We start from the raw sequence: 12,950 nt of genomic DNA, 5'->3' as shown, positions 1-12,950 counted from the left end.
AATCAAACAGCACTCGGTAAAGTGCATACCTCTGTCAGGTTGAAGAGTTTACATTTTGTATCCCACCGATAGGCCAGATCTGGATCTGGACCTGAACGAAAATCAAATTGGCTTGTTCTCCTCAACTAACCAACTCATCCACCAAGCTTCGTCCAAATCCATCTACAACATTTGAGATCTCATGCTGTGTATCGTTTTGGCTCCATCTCTCATTTGTGTAAAATCACTTCAAATTATCATATCCACATCGGATTTTCACCAAAATGTAATCAATTCGTCCTCGTCACATGGCAAACCTGTCCACTAAATTTCGTCCGAATCAGTCCATACGTTTTTGAGATATCCTACTCACAGACAAATAGACAGACAGACAGACAGACAGAAGTGAAAACACAACTTCTGTCCAACTTTGATGGCAGAGGTGAAAATGGGTTTTGCTTCATCTTCAACAACCCATTATCCACTCCACTTCATCCTGCACTCTCCCACACTCATTTCCACCCCATTATGTGCAAATCCTCCTTTAATGTGCACCCCAATGTGTGTAAACCCCCCAATAATTTGCACCCCATGATGTGCAAATCCTCCTCAAATGTGCACCCCAATGTGTGTAAACCCCCCTCTCATGTGCATCCCATGATGTTCAAACCCCCTCTCATGTGCACTCCATAATGTGTAAACCCCCCACTCATGTGCATCCGATGATATTCAAACCCTTCTCTCATGTTCACCCCATGATGTTCAAAACCGCCCTCTCATGTGCACCCCATAATGTGTAAATCCCCCACTCATGTGCATCCCATGATATTCAAGCCCACCTCTCATGTTCACCCCATGATATTCAAACCCCCCTCTCATGTGCAACCAATAATGTGTAAATCCCCCACTCATGTGCACCCCATGATGTGCAAACCCCCTCTCATGTTCACCCCATGATGTTCAACCCCCCGCTCTCATGTGCACCCCATAATGTGTAAATCCCCCACTCATGTGCACCCCATGATGTGCAAACCCACCTCTCATGTGCATCCATGATGTTCAAACCCCCCTCTCATGTGCACCCCATAATGTGTAAATCCCCCACTCATGTGCACCCCATGATGTGCAAAACCCCCTCTCATGTGCATCCCATGATGTGTAAATACCCCTCTCATGAGCATTCCATAATGTGCAAATTCCCCTCTCATGTGCATCCCATGTGTAAACCCTCCTCTCATGTGCACCCCATAATGTGTAAATTCCCCTCTCATGTGCATTTCATGATGTGTAAAACCTCCTCTCATGTGCATTCCATGATGCGTAAACCCTCCTCTCATGTGCACCCCAAAATGTGTAAATTCCCCTCTCATGTGCATCCCATGATGTGTAAACCCTCCTCTCATGTGCACCCCAAAATGTGTAAATTCCCCTCTCATGTGCATTTCATGATGTGAAAAACCTCCTCTCATGTGCATCCCAAGATGTGTAAATCCCCCTCTCATGTGCATTCCATGATGTGCAAGTTCCCTTCTCATGTGCACCCCATGATGTGTAAACCCCCCTCTCATGTGCACCCCATGATGTGTAAATCCCCCTCTTATGTGCTTTACATGATGTGTAAACTCCCCTCTCATGTGCATTCCATGATGTGTAAATCCCCCTCTCATGTGCACCCAATGATGTGTAAATCCCCCTCTCATGTCAGGTCAGTTATGGGAGCATGTGCCAGAACAGCGCGTCGCTGCGTCCACTTTCCACCGGTACTCCCGGGGCCTCCGTCTGGCCTTCCCCCAGGCAGATGCCAGGCCCATCCCCATCTCCTTGAAATGCCGGTCAACCTGCTGCAACCACGAGGCACGTGGTCGGCCCATCGGCCTCCTCCTCTCACGAGACTCCCTCGCTGAGAGAATCTGGTGAGCGGGATCAGCGTCAGGAAAACGAGCGACATGTCCATACAGCCGCAACTGACACTCACGGACCATGCAGGAAACAAATCTCATCCGAGTCTCTCTCAGCAACTGCTCGTTGGACACAAAATCTGACCAGCGATAGCCAAGGATTCTCCGAAGAGACCTGGTACCAAAGGAATTAAGTCTCCGTCTCAGATCCTTGGTCAGAGTCCAAGTCTCGCATCCATAGAGTAAGACTGGAAGCACCAAGGACCTGAAGACTCGGACTTTCGTCCTCCCACACAGGTACCGGCAGCGCCACACCCCATGATCCAGTGAATCCATGACTCCCCAGACCCGACCCAGACGTCTATTGACCTCTGACTCACAGCCAGCAGAGACATGAATATCACTGCCAAGGTAAGTGAATCTCTCCACGACCTCAAGATCCTCACCACAAACAGACACTGACAGGACAGCAGCATCCAAGATGTCATTGAAAGCCTGGATCTTAGTTTTGACCCAAGAAACCCGTAATCCCAGCGGCTCCGACTCCTCATTCAGCACCTCGAGGGCCCCCAAAAGGATATCTAAAGTCTCCGCAAAGATGACTGCATCATCTGCAAAATCAAGGTCCGAGATCTTGACATTCCCAAACGATACACCGCAGCTTGATCTTTCCGACATCCTCCCGAAAATCCAGTCCATGCAAGTGCTGAAAAGTGTGGGGGCCAGTACACACCCCTGACGAACTCCAGTAACAACTGGAAATAAGTCAGAGATGGTACCACCACACTTCACAGCACTCTAAGTACCAGAGTAGAGTTCAGACATCAGATCGATCAGTTTTGGTGGCACCCCACGAAGACCAAGAATCCTCCAGAGGGCATCCTGATTCACCGAATCGAACGCTTTACAGAGATCAACATTGGCTGCAAGCAGCCCCTGCCGAAACTCTCGTCTGCGTTCGGTGAGGACCCGAAGAGCAAGGATACGGTCAATCGTTGACCGCTTTGGTGTAAAGCCTGACTGCTCTGGACGCTGGTGCTCAAGCAGATGGTGGCGAACCCTATCAAGAATTATCCGAGCAAAACCTTGCCCGGCACTGAGAGCAGTGTCACCACTCGGTAGTTGTTGCAGTCTTGGCGATCACCCTTCCCTTTCCAGAGAGGGACAACAAGGCCCCTCTTCCAATCAGTTGGGATGATGCCTGTGTTCCAGGCAGAGCACAAAACTGCATGCAACGACACGAGTGCAGCATTTCCACCAGCCTTGAGAAGTTCAGCATGGATGCCACAGATCCCTGGAGCTTTACCCCGTTTCAACCGGTTCACCGCAGCCCGTGTTTCCACAAGCGAAGGTGGACCACAATTGATTGGAGGGTCAGCAACAGGGATTGCAACACCATTGACGTCCAACTCGACAGCTGGTGGATCAGCCTGGTACAACCGCTCAAAGTAACCAGCCCAGCGGGCCTTAACTTCAGACTCCTCTGTTAAGAGACTACCACTCTCTGCTCTAACTGCAGTGCTCCGAGGGATAGGCTTGGATGAACGCAATGCGTGAATTCCCCTGTAAGCGGGACGAGAATCACCTGTCCACAGGTGATGCTCTACCCCCTCACAGATTCCTCGCACATAGGCCTCCTTGTCCACCCTGAGTGCACATACAGTTTTACGCCTCAGCTCCCTGAACAGCTCAGCTCTGCCATTCAGCCTGGCCCTGCGACTCTGGTCAATGGTATCCAGTGTCCCTTGAGAAACAAAATTCTTCTTTGCCCTGCGGTGAGTTCCAAGACATCCACCGGCAACATCAAGGACGGTGGTCTTGAAGGTAATCCATAACTTTTCAGGACCCCCCAAAGCACCCAGACACCCCAAATGTCCACTCAGCCTGTTCGCAAACTCCTCAGCGACCCTCTCATCCTTGAGCCTGCCAACATCCAGCCTAGGCTGGGATGGTACCATTCTCCCGGATTTAAGGTGCAGCTTTAGACTTGCTCCAACAAGCCGGTGGTCAGTATTGAGGAACTGAGCACTCCGGTAGACCCTGCAGTTCTGGATCATCCTCCAGCTACCGTCAACGAGGACATGGTCAATCTCCTTTGCCACACCGCCAGCGTTGGAATACCAAGTCCAGCGATGAGCTTGTGGGCACTGAAATCATGAACCGGCCACCCTAAGTCCATGACTTCTTGCAAAGTCAAGGAACTTAGTGCTATTCTGATTCATAGTTCCTGACCCATGGGGACCAACACACATCTCATAACCATCCCTATCAGTTCCAGTCGATGCATTGAAATCCCCCAAGACTAGACGTGTATCTCGTCTGGGGCACTGATCAACCACAGACTCGAGCGTGGCGTAGAATATGTCCTTCACGGTGAGGTCACTCGCCTCAGTCAGAGCATAGACAGAGACCAGGGAAATGACACCTAAGGAGTGACGAATCCTTAGTCTCATAATACGCTCGTTGACCGGTGTCACCTCAATTATCATTGGGGTCAGCTTATTGGACACAGCTGCAGCAACTCCTTGAGTATGGTAACCATCAGAGCGACCAGACCAATAGTAGGTGTAATCACACACCATTATCTCGCCGCAATCCGGTCTCCGAACCTCAGAGAGTGCTGCAATACCGATGTCCAAACGCTTGAGCTCAGGTGATAACAGAAACAGGTGATCATCCTCTCTTAGGGATAGGACATTCCAGGCACCCACCCGAAGGGACCGCCTCAGATTAACCCAAGGAGACCGCCGTCTGGTGGACGACACCTCAGCACTACTCTGACACACTCTCCCGCAATCTGACCCAGGGAGGTTACCCCGTGGTTTCCCTACTTTCATCAAAGATTGGGGGGGTCCTGAAGGCTTTGCCCCAATCCCATCATCCGGTGAGCTGCCCTGCGAAGGGAAGCTGCACAGGAGGTACTCCCACGGAGTGGGTTTTCAGATTTTTTTTGCGTTTGTGTGTTTTGCGGAAAGAAGGGTTTTACAGTGGCCAGAGTGCAAATCCTGCCACCAACCTACTAATAAAACAGTAACCCAACTGCAGGAGGACGTCCGCAGACACAGTTGGGCACTAGATATGGATGGCCATTGGCTCACAAGGAGCTCCTCCGCCCTTTGACAGGTTTTGTTTTTAATCCTGCTGGGTGTCCATATCCAAACACCCTCCTCACCAGAAAACCTGGTGGGGGAGATGGTTTAGTTGCCGACAACCCGACCATGGAACAGGTTAGTACAGGTTTACATGGTACCTGTAGCAGGTCACAGATCTGACCTGACCTGACAACCATGTGAATTCCATGATGTGTAAATCCCCCTCTCATGTGCATTCCATGATGTTCAAATCCCCCTCTCATATTCACCCCATAATGAGTAAACCCCCTTTTCATGTGCATTCCATGATGTTCAAACCCCCCTCTCATGTTCACCCCCATGTTGTGTAAACCCCCTTCTCATGTGCATTCCATGATGTTCAAACCCCCTCTCATGTTCACCCCATGATGTGTAAACCCCCCCCTCTCATGTGCATTCCATGATGTGCAAATTCCCCTCATGTGCACCCCATGATGTGTAACCTCCACCCACCCTCTCATGTGCACCCCATGATGTGTAAATCCTCCTCTCATATGCATTCCATGATGTTCAAACCCCCCTCTCATATTCACCGCATAATGTGTAAACCCCCTTCTCATGTGCATTCTATAATGTTCAAACCCCCCTCTCATGTGCATGCCATGATGTGTAAATCCCCCCTCCCTCTCATGTGCACCCCATGAAGTGCAAATTCCCCTCTCATGTGCACCGCATGATGTACAAACCCCACACTTATGTTCCTCCCATGATGTGCAAATCTCCTTCTCATATGTACATCTCTTGATGGGCATTTCCCCCTCTCATGTTCACCTCATGATGTGCAAATCTCCCTCTCATATGTGCACCCCTTGATGTGCAAATCCAGCACTCATGTGCATACCATGATGTGCAAATCCACCACTCATGTGCACACCATGGTGTGCAAAACCACCATTCATGTGCATTCCATGATGTGCAAATCCACCACTCATGTGCACACCATGATATGAAAATCCACCACTCATGTGCACACCATGATATGAAAATCCACCACTCATGTGCACACCATGATATGAAAATCCACCACTCATGTGCACACCATGATATGAAAATCCACCACTCATGTGCACACCATGATGTGCAAATCCACCACTCATGTGCACCACATGATGTTCAAACCCCCTCTCATGTGCACCCCATAATGTGTAAATACCCACTCATGTGCATCCCATAATGTGTAAATCCCCCACTCATGTGCATCCCATGATATTCAAACTCCCCTCTCATGTTCACCGCATGATCTTCAAACCCCCCTCTCATGTGCACCCCATAATGTGTAAATTCCTCACTCATGTGCACCCCATGATGTGCAAACCCCCCTCTCATGTGCATTCCATGATGTTCAAACCCCCCTCTCATGTTCACCCCATGATGTGCAAACCCCCCTCTCATGTACACCCCATGATGTGTAAACCCCCCTCTCATGTGCATTCCATGATGTTCAAACCCCGCTCTCATGTTCACCCCATGATGTGTAAACCCCCCTCTCATCTTCTTCTTCTTTCGGCTGCTCCCGTTAGGGGTCGCCACAGCGGATCATCTGTATTATCAACATTGTGATTTGGCACATGTTTTACGCCGGATGCCCTTCCTGACGCAACCCTGGTCGCCTCTTACGACACAGGGATATGGTACACCTATTTTAACTGGGGTATACACCGGCCCAGTATACTGGTACTCACTTTGCCGACCTCGGAAGGATGACAGGCTGAGTCAACCCCCTGGTGTATTAATTCAGTGGCCCAACGGGGCTTGAACTCAGGACCTTTTGGATCCCAAGCCGCTGCCATAACCACTGCGCCAACACCAGGCTCCCTCTCATATTCACCCCATAATGTGTAAACCCCCCTCTCATGTGCATTCCATGATGTTCAAACCCCCCTCTCATGTTCACCCCATGATGTGTAAACCCTGCTCTCATGTGCACCCCATGAAGTGTAAATTCCTCTCTCATGTACACTGTATGGTGTACAAACCCCCCACTTATGTTCATCCCATGATGTGCATATCTCCTTCTCAGATGTGCATCTCTTGATGTACATTTCCTCCTCTCATGTTCACCTCATGATGTGCAAATCTCCCTCTCATATGTGCACCCCTTGATGTACAAATCCACCACACATGTGCTCCCCATGATGTGCAAATCCACCTGTCATGTGCACACCATGATGTGCAAATCCACCACTCATGTGCATACCATGATGTGCAAATCCACCACTCATGTTCACCTCATGATGTGCAAATCTCCCTCTCATATGTGCACCCCTTGATGTACAAATCCACCACACATGTGCTCCCCATGATGTGCAAATCCACCTGTCATGTGCACACCATGATGTGCAAATCCACCACTCATGTGCATACCATGATGTGCAAATCCACCACTCATGTGCATACCATGATGTGCAAATCCACCACTCATGTGCATACCATGATGTGCAAATCCACCACTCATGTGCATACCATGATGTGCAAATCCACCACTCATGTGCATACCATGATGTGCAAATCCACCACTCATGTGCATACCATGATGTGCAAATCCACCAGTCATGTGCATACCATGATGTGCAAATCCACCACACATGTGCACCCCATGATGTGCAAATCCACCAGTCATGTGCACCCCATTATGTGCAAATGGCATGTGCTGTATGTACAAACCGTAGGTTCCTCTGGAGAACATTGTCGATAACGGGGTCGATATACTCATCCACATTCTGAAATAGGCAAGGTAAACCATACTTTATGGCCAGCTCCAGCTGTTTCAGAAAATCTGGCTCATTGAATGATGTAACCTGCGAAAGCAAATGCAGCACAAAAAGTCAAACATGAATGCTTATTTTGACACAAATTAAAAGTCTGAATGGCAATGCTTAAATATCACTAGGTAGGGATTCCTGCAGGATGAAGAGTGATTGGCAGTCTCAGCAGTGTGTGAGTGGTATCATGGGAAGTGAGGAGAGAGAGAGAGAGAGAGAGAGAGAGAGAGAGAGAGAGAGAGAGAGAGAGAGAGAGAGAGAGAGAGAGAGAGAGAGAGAGGGAGAGAGGGAGAGAGGGAGAGAGGGAGAGAGGGAGAGAGAGAGAGAGAGAGAGAGAGAGAGAGAGTTTTGTATGCTTTTATTATTACAAAAGTATCAAAACACACCAGAAAAAGCACACTCCATAAAAACAAATCCAAACGATTTTACAGCAAAAATAAATTCAACAAAAGCAATACAAACAAGGGTGTCTGTTCATGTCAAAACCACCACAGAAAAATACCCCCAAGCGGGAGTGCCGGTCCTCTCTGCCAGAGGTTGACAGAAGCAAAATCAAATTAGGGGCATCTATAATTATAATCGATTCCATGGCTCAGTAATATGGAACAATTATTGACGTCCACGGATTCAACATCACGTCGAAAATGTTCCTGTGAACAGGGATATTTTCCCCCCTCGCGATGACGACAGGCTCACCTTCATCTTCTGAAACGCTTTCATGTAGTCGGACACACTTTCATAAAGTATGTATGCAGCCGTCGTACCACCCATCCACCCCTGTACGCAGCCCGCACGCGGGCTTTAAACCACCCACCCCCCTCATTTTTGTATGTACTTTTTGCCGATACGGGGCAAAAATATGCAAAAATTTGCGCAGGACATGGAGCATCTTCAGAGATCGACGCCGGCCTCCGGATGACCACTTCAAATTAGCACCGGACATGTAAGAATCAGAGCGAAGTTTGAAGGGCTATAAAATCGGAACGAGAGCAAATTTCAAAAAAATGGCTCGTGTTGTTCCAGATAATAGTCCATAGTATCTGAATCACAAATAACATTTGATCTCTCTTGATAAATGAGGGAGGAGATACGATTTTAAATCGATGATTTTCGCAACTTTGACAGCCTCGTGACCTTGACCTCGACCTTGGACGACCTTGAAAGTTGTATCGTTGTGCATGTCTCATCGACCTCTATTGGTTATATGTCTCCACTCGGTTTTATTGTGGACGTACAGACGGACGTACGGACAGACTTCGAGACTGGCTTTATTAGGTCATCTCGACTGAGATGATAGAGATGACCTAATAATACATATATGCAAAAAGTAATTGTAAGTACTTTACACTTTTACAAACAGATTCCATCATGAAAAGAAACTCAAAACCTCATCAGTGTACCACTGATCACTAACAATATCCAGGCTCAAGAGATAAGCATGCTCCATCTTTACTCGTGCCGAAACCACACCTTTAAAGCACAAAAGCACAATTGCATTTTTCCCCTTTAATTTTGCTTTCCTGGTTTTATAAATTGCCAGTTTAGCAATGCCCAACAGAAAAGACAAAAACGAGAGGACTGGTTTACTTTTATAATCCCCCCCCCCCCCCCGATTCCATAAATAAAGACTGGAAAGGAAAAAACAAAATTAAAGAAAAGCTGTTGAACGAAGAGAAAAAGGGGTACCAATCTCTTACATTCAATGAAAACGTGGGCAACATTTTCAATCAAATCACAAAAAGGACAAGAAATTAGAACAGAAGAATTAAACTTATTGAGTAATGTCTGTGTGACCAGGGCTTGATGTGCTAGTCTCCAATTCAGGTCTCCAGTTCGCCCAAGATTTGGAGAACTATACATTTTGTTCCACACTGGAGTTAAAAAAGCTCCAGCAGGTAAGGTCTCATTCCACCGATTTTTCAACAGTTTTGTAAAACCAGGTGTACATGCTTCCAGACATACTGTATGTTGTTGATTGCCGTTTTCCCCATGACGTGAAACACACCAATTTCCTCTAAGTTTGAGGAGAACACACCCTCTTGTTTTTTTTGAGGAAATTTGAAGTTCAGGGAAATAGAGACTTGTCTACCACTTCATCCACCCCAGTCCACCCGATGTTTAGTCTATGAAAGGTTTGAATGACTGCTTTCAAGACATTTTCCACAATACGAGCAGAACGAACACCAGTTTTTAATGAAAGTGAGCTTACAGGAAGCCAGGCATTCAAGGATGGCTGCAACAGGTCTTGCACTCTGTTTATTCCAACACTGGTGAAACAATGCATAAACGACCTGGAGGTTGAAATTCCAGAGAATAAAGGATTCCGAACTAATGGCTCATGTACAAACTTTTGAGCATCGTATAATACCTCTAAACGTTGCACTCCGAGGACTTGCCAAGCATTCAAAAGGCTCTGATGAAAACTGGGGAGCTGAGACATGTCAACGTGTTGCAAGTCGATGAGGAAAAGTTCATGGTCATATTTCAGACCTTACACTTTCTGCAAACAGGCGTTTGTGAGAGGTCGCCAAGGAACACACTCACTGTACAGTAGGCGCTTAATCGTGGAAATTCGGAATGCCATTATCCGACTTGGGATATGCATCAGATTTTGACCACCCGCATTTCGGGGTCTGCAGACCACGTCTGGGCCCAGCCAATGGTGGCCACCCCAGAAAAAAATCAGTCAGAACCCTCTGAATGCCTGTGACCAAGTATCTCGGAGGTTCAAGTGGGATAAATCTATGCCAAATAAATGGAACCACCAGGTTGTTTATGATTGACATCCGTGTCTTAAGCGAGAGAAGTTGGTGCATCTTCACCACCTTGCCAGTTTCAATTTAATTTTTTTCCAGGAAGTTCTTCCAATTTTTTTGTTCATACGCTTCAATTCCTAGAAATTAGCCTAAATATTTAAACCCCTCACGACTCCACTGTATTCCTCCTGGTGAAACAGGCAGGGACGAGGAAGGCAATCTGGGGCCCACCCAAAAAGGTACACTTTTTTCCAATTTACCCTTGCAGTAGAAGCAAGCTCAAACTGGGTAAGGCAACGACAGACCTCAGAAACATCTTTTTGATTTACAATAGCAACACAAATATCATCAGCATAAGCTGAAACGACGACTTTGGAGTTTTGTGAAAGAGAGACTCCTAACATTGAGTTCCGAAGTAAAACTAATAAAGGTTCAACGGATAGATTGCAGAGCATGCCTGATAGCGCACAGCTCTGACGGATGCCTCGCTGAAAGGGAAAGGGTAACAAAGACTATTATTCACCTTCAGCAGACAAGATGCATTTTTGTACAATAACTTAACATAAGCAATAAATTTTTCCCCAAACCCTGTTCTCCTTAATACATCAAACAAAAAAGAATGGATAACACTGTCAAAAGCTTTTTCTTCATCTAAAAGTAATAAACCAAAACCAGGAGATGTAGTTCGACCGAGACTGATCAAGTCTCTCAGCAAAAAAATATTATCGTATATGGAATGCTCTGGAACAAAGTACGATTAATCAGTGCCAATCAAGAAAGAGATGACTTCCTTCAGATGGGTTGCAAGTGCTTTTGACATTATTTTATAGTCCGTGTTGAGGAGTGACCCAGGCCACCAATTTGCGGTCTCATGCAGGTTTCCTTTCTTCGGAAGGAGACACAACACTGCCCTCCAGCAGCTCAATGGCAATTCACCTTGCTCAACGCTCTTCTGAAAGACCTCAAGAAGAGTAGGGCCAAGAATGTCCCAGAAAGCCTTATAAAATTCAGCCGGAAGGCCCTCTAGTCCAGGGGCTTTCCCATCCTTGCTATCCTTGAACGCAGCAGTAAGTTCTCCAAGAGAAATGCCAGGCTCAAGCAATTGTTGTTGGTCTTCAGAGAGAGAAGGGAGCTGTTCAAGCATCGCATTCCTGTTCTCCTCATTCACAGCTCTTTTTGCGAAGAGTTTAGAAAAATAGTCTTGTAGTTCATGCTTGATATCACTCTGGGAGGTCAACAAATCACCACCAGAAGAGCACAAAGCATGGATTTGTTGAGAGGTCTTCACCATTTTTTCCAAATTGAAGAACCCTTTGTTTGGTGTGTCAAGTTGGATTTTTTCGTTCCGCAGTCGGACGAATGCACCGGCCGCCCGCTCTTTCACCATTTCAGCCAGAAGGGTCCTTTTCTCCAACAACTGCTGGAAATTCACGCGAGACAATCCAGCTTTCTGCTCACAGATAAGTCTATCATTTTTAAAGCAGATATCACAAGAAAAACATTGTATGTGCTGTAAGAGCAGTATTGTTGGCAAAAAACATTTGATTTGGGACTTTGTGCAGTCCCACCATTGTCTTAAGTTCAAATATGAACCCTTTTGTGACTCGCATTTTTCCCATACCATTTTAAAAGCTTCTATAAAATGTGCACTTTGTAAAAGTTTCAAATTAAAAGTCCAATATGCACTTCCACAGACATGATGAGCAAAGCCACACACCACAACAATCATGTGATGATCGGAAAAACGAGACGGCCTTAAATAAGAGTTTTTAACAATGTTTACCATTTCATGATTAACATGAAATCTATCGAGGAGAGCCATCGTCAAAACATTTCTTGATGCACAAACCCATGTATACTGATGGAATTTACAGTTTTGTACCCGCCACACATCCACCAACTTAAACTTTTTGACTAGCTGTGCCAAAGGCCTTGCACTGGGCGGATGAGGCTCACAAGTGTTCCGATCAAGTTGTGGGTTGAGGGTGCAGTTGTAGTCACCCCCCAGACACAACAACATGGTTAAGTCAATGGTGCTTACAAACTCTGCCAACTTGTACAGAAAGGCACCTCTTTCAGAGTTCCCACGGGGACAGTAAACATTTGTCATGCAAATCTTTAGGTTGCTACTGACAAATTGCACAGACAGCAAGTAACCTTTGCAAATTTCCTTACAAGTTATCTCCGAAGGCTGGAGTCGAGGATGCAACACTATTGTCACACCAGCTTCGGCCTCAACAAGCACACTCAAAAAAAAAAGACAACCTTGAAAGATTTTACACCACTCATCCTCAGAAGACTGATTTGCATGCGTCTCCTGTAGCATTAGCACATCAATTTTTTTTCATTTTGGAAGAGCTGAAACACCTGGAGGCGACGCACACAACTGCGGCCTCCATTGATGTTCAGGGATGCTACTTTTAT

General features: G+C 46.7%; 1 protein-coding gene across 6 annotated transcripts in view; it reads right to left on the bottom strand.

Annotated features, from left to right (window-relative positions):
• The window catches only part of DNAH10 (dynein axonemal heavy chain 10), a 494,970-nt gene that overhangs the window by 84,579 nt on the left and 397,441 nt on the right, over nt 1-12,950 (bottom strand). For all 6 annotated transcript variants that reach the window (XM_085898117.1, XM_085898134.1, XM_085898126.1 and 3 more), the window contains one exon: nt 7,673-7,806. In XM_085898117.1, the coding sequence (XP_085754243.1) occupies nt 7,673-7,806 (134 nt within the window). The remainder of the gene's footprint in view (nt 1-7,672; nt 7,807-12,950) is intronic.

This window comes from Eptatretus burgeri, chromosome 1 (genome assembly GCF_056783735.1).
Source record: "Eptatretus burgeri isolate ZD-2024b chromosome 1, Ebu_testis_v1, whole genome shotgun sequence".
NCBI lineage: Eukaryota > Metazoa > Chordata > Myxini > Myxiniformes > Myxinidae > Eptatretus > Eptatretus burgeri.
This window is presented reverse-complemented; position numbering and strand designations above follow the sequence as displayed.